The sequence below is a fragment of the Octopus bimaculoides genome, chromosome 4 (assembly GCF_046866305.1).
Source record: "Octopus bimaculoides isolate indiv1 chromosome 4, ASM4686630v1, whole genome shotgun sequence".
NCBI lineage: Eukaryota > Metazoa > Mollusca > Cephalopoda > Octopoda > Octopodidae > Octopus > Octopus bimaculoides.
In genome coordinates this window covers 88,647,608-88,666,723 of record NC_142931.1, presented here as the reverse complement: position 1 = coordinate 88,666,723, position 19,116 = coordinate 88,647,608, and the positions used below count along the sequence as shown (strand labels likewise).

Genomic DNA, 19,116 nt, shown 5'->3' with positions numbered 1-19,116 from the left:
CCTGAACTTGATGTTTTTTTAGTAACTTTATTTTATGTTCAGACGTATTTGATATAAACATAGCCCGAGTTCATCTTTTACAGTTTACAGTTTTTTTTGTTTTATTAAAACTTTCTTTAAATTTTATTTGTTTTTTTTTTCACATTCAAAACATATTTTTATTGTTTTTGCTGAGCACCCGCGACCTTGCTATTGTAGTGTAATAGTTTAAGCTGTAAATATAAATTTGAGTTGCAAATTTTCTGCACTGTTTAACGTAATAGTATATTTTGTAAATAATATGCTGAGTTTAGATATACTAAACTACTAAATTCTATTTTTTCTGCCTGATACATTTATATATAAAATATTTATGACTTAATTATATAAAATCCATTGTGGTTGATTGTGTTTTATGAAACCTCTGCCAATAATTGAAAAATATCTGGTCTTTAATTTTATCACTCACCTGGAAATCGAGTGATCATAAAATTAGTGCCTTAAACACTTCACTGGAAGTGAATCAGAATATTCCTGGACTGATATAAATAGTCACCTTCTTCATTGGTAAATTCTTCAATGCTTAAAAAAAAGACAGATAGATGAATTTCCAAAATGTGATAATTTCCATAACATTAAATTTCAATTTATTATTTTGCATTATAACTTGCATTGTAAAATAAGTTATTTTTAAAAATAACTACTTATACAACTACAGAATGTAATTACAAAACTGTTTATTTTCGAGATACTATCACCTTGTTTTATATTGTTACTAAATTTTTTACACTTAATCATTTTTGTAAAAGCTTGCTGTTTCCATTTTAAACAGAAAATAACTCTGATGATAACATTTTGGTTTTGATATTGAATCAAAGCAGTAATTGAAGGTCTTTTGGTAAAGATCCAGTAATAATATGTAACAGATATTAATGAAACATTAGATAAGGTTTAATTGATCATAAAGGAAATGTTAAACGCTATGACATATTTTACATTAGACAGCTAACATATATTTACCATTTTATAATTTCGTTAATTTTAGCCCCTTTCATGCTTAAATTATGACGGGTAGGCTGTTCTAAAGTGCAAATATTTAACTAAAATGTTTCGTGTTTTGTTTGTTTGTTCTTTAACTTAGCAACAAAAGCATTTTAACTCCCTTTAAAGTAAACCATTCAACTGAATATATATTTGTATCCAAACGCTCTGTTTCTGCTGTTAACTATGCTGACAACTATCTAAAACCTTCTTTACAAGGAGTGTTGAACGCGCTATATTTGTTCTCACAGTCCACTTCGAAAACCTTCAAATCCAAGCCATTTAAAGTAATATTTTTGATGATTTAGTATGTTTATTTTTACTTTTTCACAGGATCTAACTGTATAAAACGAATAAAAATGCAACGCATCTAATTAAAGTGAGTAAAATTCATAAGAAACATTGAAAAAAACACAAAACAAGCGAATAGTTTAAACAGGTGAAGATTTTTAGTCATTCAAGTTTCTCAATCCACAGGAATCTGAAAAGATAGTACCGTTTCTTAGACTAATAAAAATAGGATTAAAAGCACAAGTAGCTAATGCAGTGTCAAACCAGAATTTAATATTTGTACTGATACAAATGCACAATTTTCTCTTCTTAGCTAATGCTTCTACAATACTATTAAACTTTCGTCTTTAATGTTTAACTTTGTAAGATAGTTTTTGAAGATAATTGTACTGGTGTTTTCAAAATTCAATGATCATAAGGAGTTTCCGGCCTTTTTACTGAATACCCTTACACTGATTTGAAAGACTTCAATGAGCTTCAGTTATTGGAATATTGCTTTCAAATTGTAGAGATCACCTTACGGATTTATTAAATTTTTATGATTACAAACCGCAGCGTCATTTTCAAAGCTCATTATGATCCAGATATTTCTTGTTTGGCTGTTAAATAATTATAGATTTTTAGAGGAAAGTTATCCAAATCTTTTGAGGGATTCCAATCAAAGAGCTTGATTAGCTATATCTCTCAAATTCAGGATATATTTTTGGAAAAGTTTGCCCTCGAGGACCAAGCAATTGTATTATATGTTCTTTTTAATCCTGTAAAGAGATAGAAGCATACACTGGTTAGGTTACTTTATAGCTGCTAATTTGCTAATAAAGATACCTTTAACTCTTCGAACAGGAAAATAAGGAATAAGGACACAGGTGTTGGTTGATCACTGTTGCGAGCAATATTTACTCTAGAATAATGATTTACAATTTCTGAATGTCATTTTTGTTATCTTTATAGCTACCGGCAGTATTGTGTCAGATGTATTAGTTGCAAGAAATATGCAGTACTGGACAAGTTCCACTCTTCGTGCGAATTTTGATTGATATCTGAATGGGGAAAAATAACGAGAGTTTTGTATCATTCGCGTAACTGGCGTGGTAATTAAGATAAACAGATAGAAAATACAACAAAGAAAAGGTTTTGTGGAATATTCTAACAGTAATTTGGAATATTTTGACTTGGAGAATGTGCGAGGCTAATTTTGTTTTCGAAAATATGCATCATGATAAACGTTAACTTTACCGAAAGCATTGTAACCACGAACCGATCAATAAAACATGACACATCTTGGTGCATCCCAGTAGCCCTATTCTAGATTGTATTGTGAGCTCAGTAAAAACTGCACAATTTCTTCTTTCAAATGCTATTTCTCTCATTTTCGAAATTGAATCGACTGTACTTTATTTGATTTTACATTCCTTTAACCTACCGTCGTGCGAAGCCTATATTTTCAATTGCTTTTCGATATTACAAAGACTCGTTTGTTACCGATAACTAGAAACATAAGTCGTAGCTTCAGCAGGGATGAACCATAATGTAGAATGTAGTGGTGATTCTCTAAATACATTACAAATCATTCTCAATGTCTTGATATTTTTAATGAAGAGTTTTACAAAAAATATTAATATATTACCGTATATTTTCAACAATCACCATCAAAGTTACTTTTATTTAGAAAAAAAATCCAATCATGAAATTCATAGACCTTATATTAAAATGTCATATTTTAAAGAATAATTTTTCTCAATAAGTAATCAGCGACGGTGAAGTCCTCTGTGACAGTATGTAACCAGCCAATTGCAAACGCTTTAAGCTATTCAATTGGGTAAAAGAAGTGCATAGTCTTCTTTTCTGTTAACTACGAGAATGGTTATTGGACGACACTAGTACGGTTCTCACTTAATTCTAACTATTACCAATTATTAGCTGGAGAGAAAGAAATATTTCAGAACATTAGGATTCAGAAGAATAGAAGCCAGGTTAAGGCTTAAGAAGGAAATGTCCTCCAAACGAGAAGAAGTTTAATGAGGTTAAATAGTTGGGATAAATTTTAGCACTGTTAGAGAAAAAGAATGGAAGGTATAATACATATGGTTAAGTATTGCTGATGCCAGAAATTATTAATTATGTTACAGAGTTTTTCAGATTATAAGGTGGGTCTGGATGATATTTCAAATTAAAGAATCAGAAAACAGGATTTTCTCATCAAGCTTGTGAATAGTTTCAAACAACAGCTATGTCAAAACCAGGAAAAATAGTGATATTGTAGAAGTGAATACTGCAATACTAATATCGATTCAATAACCCAAAAGGCGACTTGTGTAGATATTATTCGTGCTTTTCTCCTTTAACAGAGTGTTTCTGAGCTGATACGCATCATCACCAATTACTTCAACCTTTGTCTCTCTAAGGCTATCTAGTCCGGCATGCATCTAGATTTCCGAAGATAAGCTATTTCTCCTTTAACATTTTGAGTCCCTCTCCATAGTTTGTTAGCAAAACTAAAATTACAGTTGAACTAGATCAATTGCAACTTCATAAAAAATTCCTAAACAAGTTTCCTCGCATCATACTACTAGCTTCCCTCTTTTGTAACTTGTACGGAAGTAAAATTGTTTCATTGAATTTTAACAAGATTGACGACTGTAACTCTGGCTATACCTTCGTTTCACACACTCTTTCTCCTTTGAACTAACGACAGTGATAACTGTTATCTACAACCATATAAAACTGTGTCATTTTCGCATCTTAAACTTTCACATGTAAACGTCACTCAAATGCAACTTAGACACGAACACCTAGGTTCACACACTGCCTGTAATAGAGATCACAAAGTATATTGCCAATAGGACAACCTAGATAAAGTGAAGAGAATCATAATATAGTTACTATTGCACATCAAGTAAACATGCAGCTCTATTTCTTCCAACTTATGAAAAATTCACATCTAAACCCTTTGAAAACTTTACAGATGTTTGGCCCGATAACCTCTTTGCAGATGATTGGCCCGACTAAACGTCTATAATATAACCAGGAAGGTATCCTAGATGTTGAGTTTCTTTTTTAAGATGCAGAAATTACTTCAGCATCGAAGAATTGCTGACTCTCTGTGGGGCTGGAATATATCCTATATTAGTGTAGTGTTCACTGAATTGTTCAATAGTTAATCTATGAGATATATAATTATTCTAGACTGCATTAAAGTAAAGATTCATTCAACTGTGAGGTAAACCATTAATCAATACGGCGCAACCCCAAGCCCCAGTTTTCCCTCTATATCTTCTTCAACTGCCACAATGGTTTCTACTCTTTTGAACTTGTAGAATATGTACCAACTCACCCAAAAACTTAATGGATTCTCTCTCTCTCTCTCTCTCTCTCTCTCTCTCTCTCTCTCTCTCTCTCTCTCTCTCTCTCTCTCTCTCTCTCTCTCTCTCTCTCTCTCTCTCTCTCTCTCTCTCCTCTGTTCTCCTCATCTTTAGACATTTCTGAAATACTTTTCTCGATCTTTCCTCCACAAAATTTCAAACTCAGCGCAAAAATTCCTCATCCAAATATTCACTTGTTAAACTTAGAGCTAAACATTAAGTGCATGACCTTTACAAGGGCTATTAACATTGATCTCTTTCTAAAATTAACTTCAAAACAATAGGGCTTAAACCTTTGATAATTTGCTGTTTCCTCGTCACGATTTATTCGCAGTAACATACTCATTGAGTCTGTGATTATATTACGATACGATCCACCTATTTTCGGATATAAAGAAGAAAATATTATTTACTGTGATTAAATTCTAACAAAACTGTTGAAGATAACACAAACGAAACAAAGTATGATGAATTATCTGTTTCTAGCATTATCGAAACATTTTTTTTATTAACGAATTTCCCTGCTCATATCCGCTGAAAAATAGATTATGAGGAGTTTCCGATTTGTCGCCTAATAATTGGACAATTACATGAAATCTTACTTTCTCCTCACGGATTTATTTGGATTTTATGATTGCAAACATCAGTGAATAACGGTTATAATCAGAGCTAAAAAGAAAAAAAAATAGAGAGGGGCAGAGGAAAGTGAGGGAGGAAGAGAGGGAGAAAGAGAGCGAGAGAGGAATGAAAAATATTGAAAAGAGAGAGAAGGAGAGAAACGAAGAAAGAAAAGAAATATCATAGGTCAAAGTAGTCTTGCTCTACTGATTATTGAACATTAACTTTCAACGAGAAATAAATATTTCTAACATTAAAAACAAGTCTGCTCGTGACAGATGTCGAAAATCTAATTTTAATGATATATCAAGTTTGAATCAATGTTGCTATCTTAGAATTTTTGTGATAAATTTGTATATACATATTTTTAATAAGCATATTGCGGCAGAGAATGGAAGCCGTCTGACTAGAAACCACCAAATTTTGTAAGACCGCATTTTCCAGCAGCTCAGTAAATGAATGATCACATATCAGTTATATACGTAATCATATATTATATATAAGTCAAAAGTACCCTCATTGAACAAACAGTATAGACCCTTCTATAGTTTAGTTAAATTCTATACACTTTTTAGAAAAGATCAATCTTAGCGATAATTTTGTCGAAGCGTCCCTCGTCTGATTTAGCAAAAGATTTCATATAAAACTTCTCACGCATGACATTCATTCCCACTCGGATTAGATTTCTCCAACGTAACAAAGAGTTTGCAATAAAAAATATAACTCCAGTGGCTTTAATAACTGAGACAACTGTCTGTCTGTCTGTCTGTCTGTCTCTCAACTGTTATAATATCTGGTGTTGATTATGTGGTGTACGTGCTATTTGTATAGATTTATTAATAGGTGGCAATTGTGTAGAATATAAATTGTTGGTGCTATGAGGTATGTATTGTTGTTAAGTTTTATGTCAAACCAGATCAAGTAGATTAAAGATATTCCAGTCATGACCATTCCATCGTTTACGTAAAGTGTACACAACATTTACATTATCCAGTGAGTTCTCAAAGTCGGTACAGTGCTATTCGAGCGAGATTTGACTGCTATTTCATACAAATCAAGCAACAGCGTAGAATTATCTCTAGTGCAACTTGTACAGCTGAAATCCCAGGTACAATTTGTTTTACTTGTGTTCTTTCATAAAATACCAGTTCTTTTATACAATACCAATTATTATTTATACTGTCTCTACTTTTATAATCGACAATCCATTTCTTTCCAGTTGAAGATCATTTGGCTTTGACAGGACCTCGACTTCTGAGCGTTATTTTGGTTGGAAAGTAACAAAATGTCTCTATGAGTTCTGAAATTCTCCGTTATGTCCTTGGTAATTTTATCTGGACGGTTTATCTTTACATCGTTTTTATATCGAGGTATTGATATATTTACCCACTAGACACAGCTAGTTACTGACTCGAAGTAGCAATGAATATACTAGGATTCAGCAAGAACTGTCAATTGTGCCATTGTACTGACTATACAGACTATACAGAGTATACAGACTGCATAGTCAACATGTGATGGTAGCCTATTTTTTCTTATTATTGTTTTCTTCTTTTAGTTATTTGTACTTATTTGTAAATAGTCATTGATCCTGTTCAGCTGACATCAGACTTTACATTCCTACATTTACAGTCTTGAACTTTTGAGTCATTGTTAACTCTTCTTCTGATTTATTTCCTCCCTATCGAGTTTTATAGAATATTGGCCATTCAGTAGTTTTTTTTTCTGTTCTATTGAAGTATATTTTGGAAATATACTTCAATTTTATCTTTTCTTTTTAGTCTTATTTGTCCTTACCTTAAGTGCTTTCTTCCATGAAATTCTACTACTACTACTACTACTACTACTACTACTACTGCTGCTGCTGCTGCTGCTGTAGTAGTAGTAGTAGTAGTAGTAGTAGTAGTAGTAGTAGTAGTAGTAGTAGTAGTCAGCAGTAGTAGTAGTAGTAGTCAGCAGAAGAAGGAGAAGGAAAATGAGTCGAAGTAGAAGGAAAAGGGATGTTACAATGGCTCACATGGCTGTAAAAATCAATTACTGATCAACAAATCAATAGCCATGCATCGTAGAAAGAGAGAATAAAAAGTGTGCTCTAAGTATTGCATGAAATGGTTTCCTGGAGGTTTTAGAGACGCTCTCTATATGTACATTATGGGAGCATTAGTTATAAGTAAGACAGAACCAACAATAAATAGATAGTTTAAGCACATCGTGAGTAGTCATCAATCGTTTTTGTACTTAGAGACAAGAAGAATATTCCAAGGGAATCCATGCTTTTCATTCTTTTTCTTCCTTGTGCTACCACTTCTACCGCACATGTTAAACAAGACAGTCATCGGAAAGAAATGATATTTATGGGTATTCAACTTCCTTTTAATTATGGTTAGCTTCAAGTTGTACATTGCAAGCAATAAACATCTAGAAACACAGCTGCAGATTGTACAGGGATTTACCTGAAACTCTTCAATACAAAAGAGTTCAGAGCACTAATATCAAGCTAGATTAAAAAAGCAGAGATAGGGTAATTAGATCAAACACACTCACAAAAACGAGGCAGAATATAACACACAAAAGACATGTTATAGAGACAATAATGTAATAGTCACAGTACTGTAGCTTCTCCCTCCACAAGAAGTAACCAGTTCTGAGAAGCTCGCCTGCTCCCGGAAAGTCATCAAGAAACATTTGATGAACTTCCTTCTAAACGTAGAAAGTGCTGCTGCTTTGTGAAGTGAGAGCAAAGCACAGAGCACACTGAAGAGACAGACTGCTGGTAAAATTCTTATCAACTGCCTATTGGCAAATGTAGCTGATATTTTAGTAGGATATTGACCCCCTTCCTATTCACTGCGACACCCGAACTGCTCACATCCTCACCCCACCCGAGACAGAAAATACTGATTGAAATGCGAGGAGGATATGTAGAGTACTCTTCTTGACCTCGCTGGTGTGTTCTTACTTGTATGTGGGTGAATTTCTCTAACAAAATGTAATAACTGGATGCTAAATTAGTTAGCAGGGCTAGACAGAATAAAAGAAAATTACTGCCTTTAAAATACATTTCAAATCTGATAGAGAAGGATTATATTTAGCACGAATATATAGATATATCTTGAAGCAACCAGAAAAATATAAAATGCATCCTTTTAGACTACAAAAAGTATCTACCAGAGAATAATGAAAAACTAAGACAAACAGCTTCAAAACACGACCAAAACAAAAATGGCTTTTCTGTTTTCAAGAAAGAAAAAAATACTGAAGAATAAAAACATACAAGCTAAAATGACTGCCAGCTGAGAAGAAAGGAGAAATTGTGAAAAGGCCAAAAAGCTGAAGAAAAATTGGATACAGAATGTCATAGTAAAGAGAAAGTAAGAAATTTCGTGATATGGCTACTACCTAAAAAGACTAGAGGCTGGAAATAGATAGGGAAAAATGTTGCAAAGTGCAGGGCTCAAAATTTGCAACTGAAGAATTCTTGGGCAGCAGATCAAAGCTGTCGTCTTATGGAAAAACCCCCACTAAAAGCATATAATAAATAGAATACATTAAGTTTACGGAATAGAGAAGTTGAGAAGAATAAATTAGTCACATTTCTGGAAGGCCAATCATACCATGCACAAATACATGTACAGGCACGACAGAGTTGGGGGAGCTTTCATACATTTAAACGAGAATTATGAAAAACTTATAATAAAAGAATAAGAAATTATATATAATGATACATCAGAAAATACCGCAAAGAATGACAGAACGAACATTCCCTCAAATATGATAATCTATATAAACAACGCGTTCAAGACAAATCAGCCAGATATTGTTTTCAAGGACACTAGTTAAGAAAGTCACTCTTGATCAACATTTCTGTTAGTAGATGAGATAATGTATGTCTCAGGAAAAAAGAAAGGGGGAGATATTTTCCAAATATATGGAAATTGAGAAAGTGAAAACAGACGCAGTTCCTTTAATATTACGAAAAGCATACAGACAAATACATAGCCATAACGCCACAACCTGTAGAAAGTAGCACTTCTAACTAATGGGTATATATTATGTAGATTACTGTTAATACATTAGAAAATTTAAAACCAGTGCAAAACTCAGTGAACTTACGCACCAGAGAGCTACTCTTGGTAATGTAGTGAAAACATGCAATAAAAATAGAGCTACTGAATAATAATTCTTCCTAATTTTGGCACAAAACCAGCAGTTTTGCGGGGAGGAGGCAAGTCGATTACATCGACCCCATTGCTCAACTAGTACTTATTTTATCGATCTCGGGGGAATGAAACGTAAAGTTAACCTAACTTCAGTGGGTGTTGACGTCAAAACGCAAGGAACCGGAAGTAATGCCACACAGTATTTTGTCCGACGCTCCAACAATTCTACCAGCTCACCATTTCGAAAGCTATCATTTGTAGAGATTTTAAAGTTATTTTTAAGAACCTCCTGACCATAAATAATGACGGCTCCAAATTTTTCCACAAGGGCAGCAATTTTGGGGGAGGGGATGAGTCGATTACATCGACACTAGCGTTCAACTGGTACTTATTTTATCGAATAATAATAATAATAATAATAATAATAATAATAATGATAATAATAATAATAATCCTTTCTATTATAGATACAAGACGTGAAATTTTAGGAAGGGGCTGATCGATTAGATCGACTCCAGTACGCAACTGGTACTTAATTTATCAACCCCGAAAGGATGAGATGCAAAGTCGACCTTGGCGGAATTTGAACTCAGAACGTAGCGGCAGACGAAATACTATTAAGCATTTCGCCAGGCGTGCTAACGATTCTGCCAGCTCGCCGCCTTCTACTACTACTACTACTACTACTACTACTACTACTACTACTACTACTACTAATAATAATAATAATAATATTATTATTATTATTATTATTATTATTATTATTATTATTATTATTATTATTATTATTATTATTATTATAATGATCATAATTTTGGCACAAGTTCGTGGATGGGGTATGTCTATTCTGTCAGCTTGCCGCCTTTATATAACAACAACAACAACAACAACAACAACAACAACAACAACAACAACAACAACAACAATAATAATAATAATAGTAACAATGATGATTCCTTATTAGCCATATGAACTCATCCATACGTTAAAATAAACATTGAAACTTAGTGGTTACAAAAACATATGTGGGTGGTTGAAACAAAGTTATATGTAAACGGAAGGGTGGGTGTATAAACGTATTACACAATGAATTAATTAAATATTTGATAAAAACCCAGAATAAAATTAAAATTATACAAAACTTGAAGGAATTAAAACAATGTATAATATTAAAGAAAACCAAAAAAAAAATCATGTTGTTAGGGAATTCTACCTATACATAAATGAGAACCCACCTGTTCCCTTTCTATTCAAAATGTTCTCTTCCTAACGGTCCTATGAGCAGTTCAAGTGTCAGAGTGAATACGAAAGAGTTCACGTTCTACTGAAATATCAGGTATAATATTTGGCAATAGGCAGTTGAAATGCTTTTATCAGGAGTCTATCTCTGCAGTAGTCTCTGCTGTCCTCATTTTCTCACAAAGCAGAATCTTCTTAATTCTCCTTTCCTCCGCAGTTCTTTGAGAAGGAATTCCATGTACTCATTACTGTGAAGTTCGTCACTTCCCAGGGTAGGTGAGTTTCTCAGTCTTGGTTTATTCTGGTGGAAAGGATTGGACCACTTTTCGCCCGTTTAGCATGCTTTTTCCCCTAGATTAAACTTTTTCTTCCGAGAAGGTCATCTGTTGTCTTTTTTTCCATTTTTTGTCCTTTTTGGCTTGCAGTTCTTGTATTTTCTCAATCAAGCAACTTGGTCAGAAAAGATTGAAATGTCTACTGGAGTACAAAAATGTTATTTGAGTTCATGATAATTACATCTAGAATGTTTGCCTCCTTGATCTCTTGTTAGTACGGACAGAAATATATGAGATGACAGTGAATGGGTTGTTGCCATGTATCGTGTTGGAGATAAATAGTTTAGAAATTTTTTATCAATTTTTTCTTCTAACTGTCGATATATCTATTGCTTAGTGGACATAGTTGGTAACTCGATCATGTCTCAGGATATACTCGAACTCTGTAAAACAAATATCTTCAACCTCACAACCATGGTACTCTTATGGATCATAGATGTGCCGCGGGTTTTTGTTATATCAGAAAATCCCCAGGATATTTAGGACTGATATATTAAACCATTATTAAACACCGTAGAGCCTGTTCGCAGAAAGAGATATGATCGAAAAAAGATACTAACGGTAAAAAACGGTGACAGACAGAAGAAAGTAAAATGAAAAAGACGAAGCAAGACCCAATACGAACGAAAGCAATCGAAAAAGGATATGTTATAATGCTGTTGCGAAATTGAAATAAGGCTAATGGGCTTTGCAGCGGAACAAGAATTCCAATAACCCATTTGTATGAACGCATGATTGAAGGCGACATTTTTACAGAAGGTGAACATTATAGAAAATATGTCATTGTGCCAAGAATTAAACTGAGACCTTCTGACACCGCTCTAACATTCACTCTTACGTGAGCTTGCAGTGGATTTCGCAATGGTAGTCAATAAATCTCAATGTCAGTCTTTGAATAAGATAAGTCTGTTCTTCTTAACTGATCTATTTGTGCATGGACAGTTGCATGGAGCTCTACGACTCTCTAAAGGCGATGCAGCTATAGTGGTTACATAAAAAAAAAGAAAGAAAGAAAGAAAGAAGGAAAAATCCCCCGCATTTTATATACTGAAGTTTTCCAGTGCTAGAACATCAATCTCAATTCAGAAATTTACACATATACACAAATATACACATATATACTTATATATTATATATGTATGTGTGTGTGTGTGTGTGTATATACACATACATATATATATGTATATGTATATATACACACACACATGCATATATAATATATAAGTGTATGTGTGTGTGTGTGTGTGTGTGTGTGTGTGTGTGTGTGTGAGTTGTAGTACTTATTTCTTTTTTTATTGTATAGTATTTTTCATCTCTAGCATCAACGACCACAATAACTGCCGAGCATTTATTTTGGTTTTGCTACTTGTGAATTTACTTCCATTTTTTTTCACTGAACTCATTAGATAAGGACAGACTTTTGGTTATGAAAATCAATTTCGATTATGATAATATATTAAGTGTGGATGGTACTAATATTGTCGTGATATGCAGTGCTGTTGTGAGGATTCCAAAAGCGTAGTGCACAAGTATAATAAAAACTGTTTTCCTTCCGGATTTATTTCATCAAAAGAAGCGCAGTAGCATCCTATGTGTCTAGTTTGTTGTGAAATTGGCAAGCCAGATGATGGTTTCAAGTGAGCAGCAAAGATAACTTCATTCAAACCTCCTTATATAAGTATTCTACTAAAACTTTTAGCTGACTCATGATTAATTAAACACACCGAGTTATATATTTTATCAAGACAAAGCTCCAAGCAGCACTGTTGTATAAATTGAGGTAAAAGTCTAAAAAAATCACACATTTGCCAAATCAGCAGTTTTCCAGTATTTGTAAAATTGTATATGTTTGGCGGGAAGATGGTAAAATATTTATCGACCTTGTGTCAGATAACACCATTAGTCGATATAGGAAAGATATGACCCAAGATGTACCAGAAGTGATAGCTTCCTTTCAAACATTCGACTTTATATCAGTTAAAGAGATGAGTACTTAATAGGGTTGTCTGTAATACAGAAATCATGGAACTGTCTTTTGTTTGTAAGCCACTTCCATAAACAACAAAAAGCAAATATATTTTTTGATGTCGTTAACAGCTTTTCGTTTCTCGTGATTTACCATTGATAGTATGCATCGGCATTTCCATAGTGTCAATGTCCCCTCTATGTAAGTAGAAAGGATTCTACGCACTGATCAAACGAAAGAAAACAGTAATTGTTTTTAAATACTTCTTCCTCTACAGTAAAATCTTTATTTCAAAATCATTTAACTCTCAACTAAAAAAAAATATATATATTTGATGAGAATGTAAAAAGGATTAATTACAACAATGCTAGACTATAAAAATCGAGGTTATTGTTTTCACTCTCTCTTTCTCGTTTTAAATTTTTTTTAAATAAAATCTCAAACAAGGTAAGAAACCACTTTGAACAAGGAGAAATTAAGACGAAAACTAATGAACATACTTTAGACTTGAAAACATTCAGGTCATAAGAAGGGGAAAACAATGAGAGTTCTAAAGTTTGGAAGTTCGAGGAAAAAAAGCTACAACCGTTAAAAGACTTCCTTATCCGTGGAAGCACACCAGCATTTGGATGAAGATGCTGTACGTTTCGAGTCAGGCGAGATGGTACAAAGTGATCTGGAACTAAGAGAAGAAGCTCATCAGAGCACTTCCTGTGGTAATACCGATAGAAAAGGATAAGATTGGCGACGCCACATCGATATGAGAAGGGTTGCAGAGGGACCAATCAAATTAGAGACTCGCTTCTGAACCCGGTTGGGGAGATTCAAGTGACAAGACGGTGCTCCTGCCCGAATATGACAACGGTATTCCATACAAGGACGATTGTGAAGTTACAAAATAACCTCAAATGTCAAGTAGACCTTTGAACTATACAATGATCCAGCATTACGCGAAGCAAACATACAAATTGACTGTATATAAGAAAAATGAGGAGAGAAAGTATGACCAAGCAGTTTCAAAGAAGACTTTTCGTTAAGTGGTTTGACTGTCTCATGTTATACCTCAGACCTATAACTCATGAACATGGGTGGAAGATAGGGATCCCGATTCCTAATGAAGGACACGAGTTTGATCTTTCCAGGGTTAAATGTTACTAGCTACTTCTTGCTCCATTTCTTAACAGCCTGCAAATCCACCTCAAAATTAACAGCAAATTCCAAACGTTTCAAGGGAGAGAGATTGCCAGGAAAATCAGAATAATGAGTGATAACATCAGCATAAAAAAATGAGGAATTGATGAACATTAGCAGGATGATTTGTGATGAAGAAAATAAATAGAGTTGGACCAGTGTTACTTGAGGAGCACTGGTAGTAATAAAATACTCACAAGAAATAACACCTTCCAGCCACGCTCACACAACGAGAAGAAAAGAACGAGCTGCTAACATCAAAGACCTTTCTACATACACCATAGGCAGAGAATTTAAGGAGCAAAGCAGCATGCCAAACCCCATCAAAGGCTTTGATATCTTAAGATCTACAGCACGAGCCGCTCCTGATTTATCCATAAATTGATACATGCAGTCCGTAATAACAGTCATAAGATCAGTAGTAGAAGGAGAGAAAATCATATTGAACATCAACAATGAGTGCCAAGGTTTCAAGAAATTCAACCAACCTGTTGTTGCTGAGTCGTTCAAAGACCTTGCTAACAATCAAGAAAAGACCAGCAGAAGGATATTTGTTTGGACCAGAAGGCTCAACATCAGACTTAAAATTAGGACAGCATTACATACCTTCCAGCGAGATGAAAACAAGATTTAGTAAGACAAAAATTAAATAACTTAGAGAGAGCAAAGAAGACACCTGAGGAGTAAACTGTTTCAAGACAACCACAGGAATGTGTCAGGACCAGATGCTTTAGACTGATTAAGCCCATCGATCACTCTAGAGTCATGATTACAGAATCAAGAACCTGTTCTGTATGGAAAGGTAACTCAGAAAGAGATGCACCCAAGTCATCAAGGATAGAGTTAGCAGCAAACAAACGAGTAAAGTGGTCAATTATTTTTCTGTGGAAGACCTAAAACATCTGGCACCCTCAAAAAGTGGGGGCACAACAGAATTATCAGGGTTGATAACACTATTGTATATATTTTCCAAAAGTTGCGACTTCTAAACCTCTGTGAGGCAATGTATTCGCAGTCCCTGCATACATAAAAATGATTTAGCATCAGTAATAGACCTTTTACATGCATTGCTGACTTTCAGAAAAGTGAGCCGAAAAATATCAGACTGATCTCACTGAAAGTGTTGATAAAAGAGATTTTGATGAGCAATAGCAGATACATACTGTGCATTTGAAGCAAGGAGGAAATCGAGGCTTTTCCCTAGAATTGCGAATAAAAGTGCCAATACCAATCTATACTCACTCTGCGAATTCGGATACAGCATCAGAGGCTGCTTTCTCAAAGACAGAGTTCAAACGAACATCTTGGAGAAAGGAACGAAATCCATCCCTATCAACCTTTGGGAAGTGGAAAGTTTTACAACGATCGATTAACCAAAAGGAGGGAAAGAAGTTTTCAATTTTCTGGAACAGGAGTCAGGAGGAGATCAAGCAAAAGAGTGCCAGTATCACTGTCAGGAAACCTGGTTGGGAAGTCAATGATCTGTCTGAGATCATGAGCCTGAGAGAAATTATACGAAAATACTCTTGGCCCGTCAGTCGAAAGAAATGTGGTAACCATCTTCTGTGGTGACCATTGAAATCACCAAACACAATCACATTGACAGAAATATAGGTCTCCAAGGCCTTACCAATACCATAAGATACAGCTCTGATAACTAAACGAGAGTCAGAGTACACTGCTCTTTTAAAGTTTCTAATTCACACGGAAGTAAGATATTAAGATAACTAATTAAGCGAAGAAATTCTATTTTTCTTTTTTCGTGTTTGAGGATTTTGTGTTGGCTGCTCTGTTTAAGGAGGAGAAGTGCAATGACGTTGCATCCTTAGCATTCTCCAGCCATTGAACTCACTCAATATGGACGTGCAGTTGTGGAAAGTTCATATAAATAGACAACAAAACTTAAATGTCTGAGTTAACAAAATCTTGCAAGCTGGACTTCCGTTGAATTAACTCTACAAAATTTGTCACTGTTGTGTAAAAATACTGAGTAACATTTTCCGTTATTTCATGTAACTTCTTTGTACTATGTGTGCAAAATTTAATATTTCAGATGAGTTAACGGATTTCAAAAATAACAGAGTAATGAAACTGGATGTATGTAAAGCAAAACTAGCCCATCATTGCAATGAAAGCACTTAAAACACTCCTTCTTTCTTAACTGTATATCATTGTGAAGGTGGCTTCTATGATACAAATACGATTAAGGAAAAGTATAGATTGCAGCGTCCATCACTACTGGAAGACAACCATCTGCCCCTGTACATGTTTTCCATAAATATTACATGACTTTCCGTTTGTTCATATTTATATTTTGATATATTTCTTCTTCCCTTTATATTTAGTGCAAATAGAATGTATACCAGCCACATTGTTTTCTATCTAATGAACGAAGTGTGATATGAGATGGTCACATTTTTTTGTGCAGAAAATGTTAACACAATGGTTAGAATTTTAGTCTACTTCCGTCGTTGTAATCCAGAGATGAGAACGCAGTTCGCTACACCTAAACCAATATTACTATAGAAATGCTTGCACTTTTATCCTATCTCTATAGTTTATGTCTAGAATTTGTGGGTGCAATCAAAATTTTCACCGGTGCATGCATTTTCCTTTTCGGAACAGTGCAAGGCATGTGTTCAACAGTGTTTTAAAGCAATATTTACATGCTTCTACTTTATATTAAGGAACATCTTTAAAACAGACGGTGCTGTAAAACTCATTCTATGTTGTGTGTATGGAAAAAGCTGTTAAACGTCTGGGTAGCTAGAAATAATGTGGGTAATTCTTCATTTCATTGATTGCATAATCTGCATTTGTTTTATTATTTCCTTTGTGGCTAGGAATTGATACTGTATAGCTAAAATCATAGAGTTCGTTTCTGTTGTTAGTTCAGTGCTTTTAAGTCATTGTGGACTTTCATTTTGGCTTACTATCTCTGTCTCTCTCTGTCGAGTTGCATAGAGTAGAGACCATGTAGTTTTTTTTATTATAAACTTTAATAAATTTACGAATTCCTTTTTGTTCTTGTCTTTTATTTATTTTATCTTCCTTTGTAACTTTTGGCCAAATATAAACCTTTTTCTTCGGAATAGTTAGCTTCTAGTTTGTCCGTATATATGAAAAAATTGTTTATTCTCCTTCGTCTTCCCTTATTACACATATCAGTCTCACATTGTTTATTTTTAAGTATTTTGATTGTTCCGCAGCTGTTACTTTGGCGTAGTACTCTGACTACATCAAAGCTTAAACTCCCTGTCTGAGGAATTCACTTAACATTCAGTTTATTACGTTGAAACTGCAGTGTACAAACTCCACTTTTTATAAATATACCTTTTTACTTGATGTATAAATCTGAAGAGTGTTATGATGTTATTTCATTATGTTAATTATTTCCATTATGTCCTTGATTCCGTTCCTTAGTTAAGATCGTTAAACAGTAATGCAGGAATACATATCGAGACAAGCAGAATGATATTATCGATTATCTTATTTCCAGCCGTGAACTATTTTTTAATATTAGTCTGACACTTGTTTTATAATTTTCTCCTTGATTTCAGTGCATTGTATTCTATCAGTTTCACTTCTTAAAGATCTGTACAGCCGGTTCTTGTCTCGTTCTCTGATTTGCATGTCTATTTCTAATTTATTGTTTTAATTAATTTGTCGTATCTCGTGGTTGTTTTAGCACATTAGTCCAGTCTCATACACATTTTTATAGCTTGACTGAGTTCATGAACGGTTATTACCTTCTGTAAATAGTTTTAAGTCATCCTGTAGAAGACATGTTTTAAAGTTTCTCTTTAAATATATAAACCGTTGGTAGTTTCATTTAGCAGATTTGTTAATGGGGATCAAACCTCGAAAGAAAAGAATAGGGACATCAGGAATCTCCCTGAAAGGTACCTCATTATATGGGCATATGGCTACTTTTAATCTTCTCTTTGCCCCATAACGATATGGTTCTTTATCATTTTGTTATAGGCCTGTAGTTTTGATGGTTTCCGATAATTTTTGCTGGTGATGAGGGGATGGTATTGACTTCTCTCTCCAGCAGTCGTTTATATCTTGACACTGGTCAGCATACCAGTTTATTGAATGCTACTGCGACAAATTTCTGGCTCAGATTACTTCAGCCAGAAATTGGAGATCTTTGTTTCGATCTCATGAGATTTCAAATTTCTTGCAGCTTATAAAAGTGCTGGAGAGTTCCTAACCGATTATAGTGAAGCATGAATTGTTATTGCATTTCTGAACTATTGTACTTTTAATTCTGTTGAATAGCTTTATTCCATATGCCATCGTTGAACTGCCGTTGCTTCATATTATATGTTTCAACTGTTGTTGATATTAATATGTCCTCTAGCGTTATTTTTCTGCCACTAATGTTCTTGCAAAATATTTTGTTATTTGATTCTCCTTGAAGCACTCAACTTTCTTGAAGTGTCTTTATCCTGCATACTTTTGTTGATATGATTTGCTGAAGCTTTCCTTTTGCTTCCAGGTTATTTGTTTTTACTGAGATACTTTCAAGTATTCGAGTTCTTTTTTTCTTTTTCGTGGTCGACCCTTCCTTTTCTATTTCACTAAATAAAGATAGGGCCTTTTTAAAAATTTTATATGGCATATTTCTTTTACATTTTTTTTTAGGTTTGTTTGAGAAATTTATCTGACTTTCTGAGGAGGAAACTTGACTCCTTCGATACTACAAATACTACTTGATTGATTAAACTTATTTAATCTGTTGATATTCGAGTAATTTGTTTCCGTGGACAGAATTTCTTTCAGCACCCTGTCAGCATTAACTTATCGTATCGCGAGGCTGCTTGTTTGTCGTTTGACCAGGTGTATAGGTTGATCTATGTTCATCGATTTCTACTTTATTGTTTCTGTTAGGGCCTGGTAAATTTGGTTGATTTATTTTGATGTGTGTT

At 34.0% G+C, this 19,116-nt stretch overlaps 1 protein-coding gene across 6 annotated transcripts in view; it reads right to left on the bottom strand.

Moving 5' to 3' along the window:
* LOC106872337 (uncharacterized) overlaps positions 1 to 19,116 on the bottom strand; it is a 126,487-nt gene that overhangs the window by 69,630 nt on the left and 37,741 nt on the right. For 2 of the 6 annotated variants that reach the window (XM_089350950.1, XM_089350949.1), the window contains exon 3: positions 449 to 561. The exons of the other annotated variants lie outside the window; for them this stretch is intronic. In XM_089350950.1, the coding sequence (XP_089207076.1) occupies positions 449 to 467 (19 nt within the window). In that variant the 5' untranslated portion in view covers positions 468 to 561. The remainder of the gene's footprint in view (positions 1 to 448; positions 562 to 19,116) is intronic. 6 annotated transcript variants of the gene reach the window in all.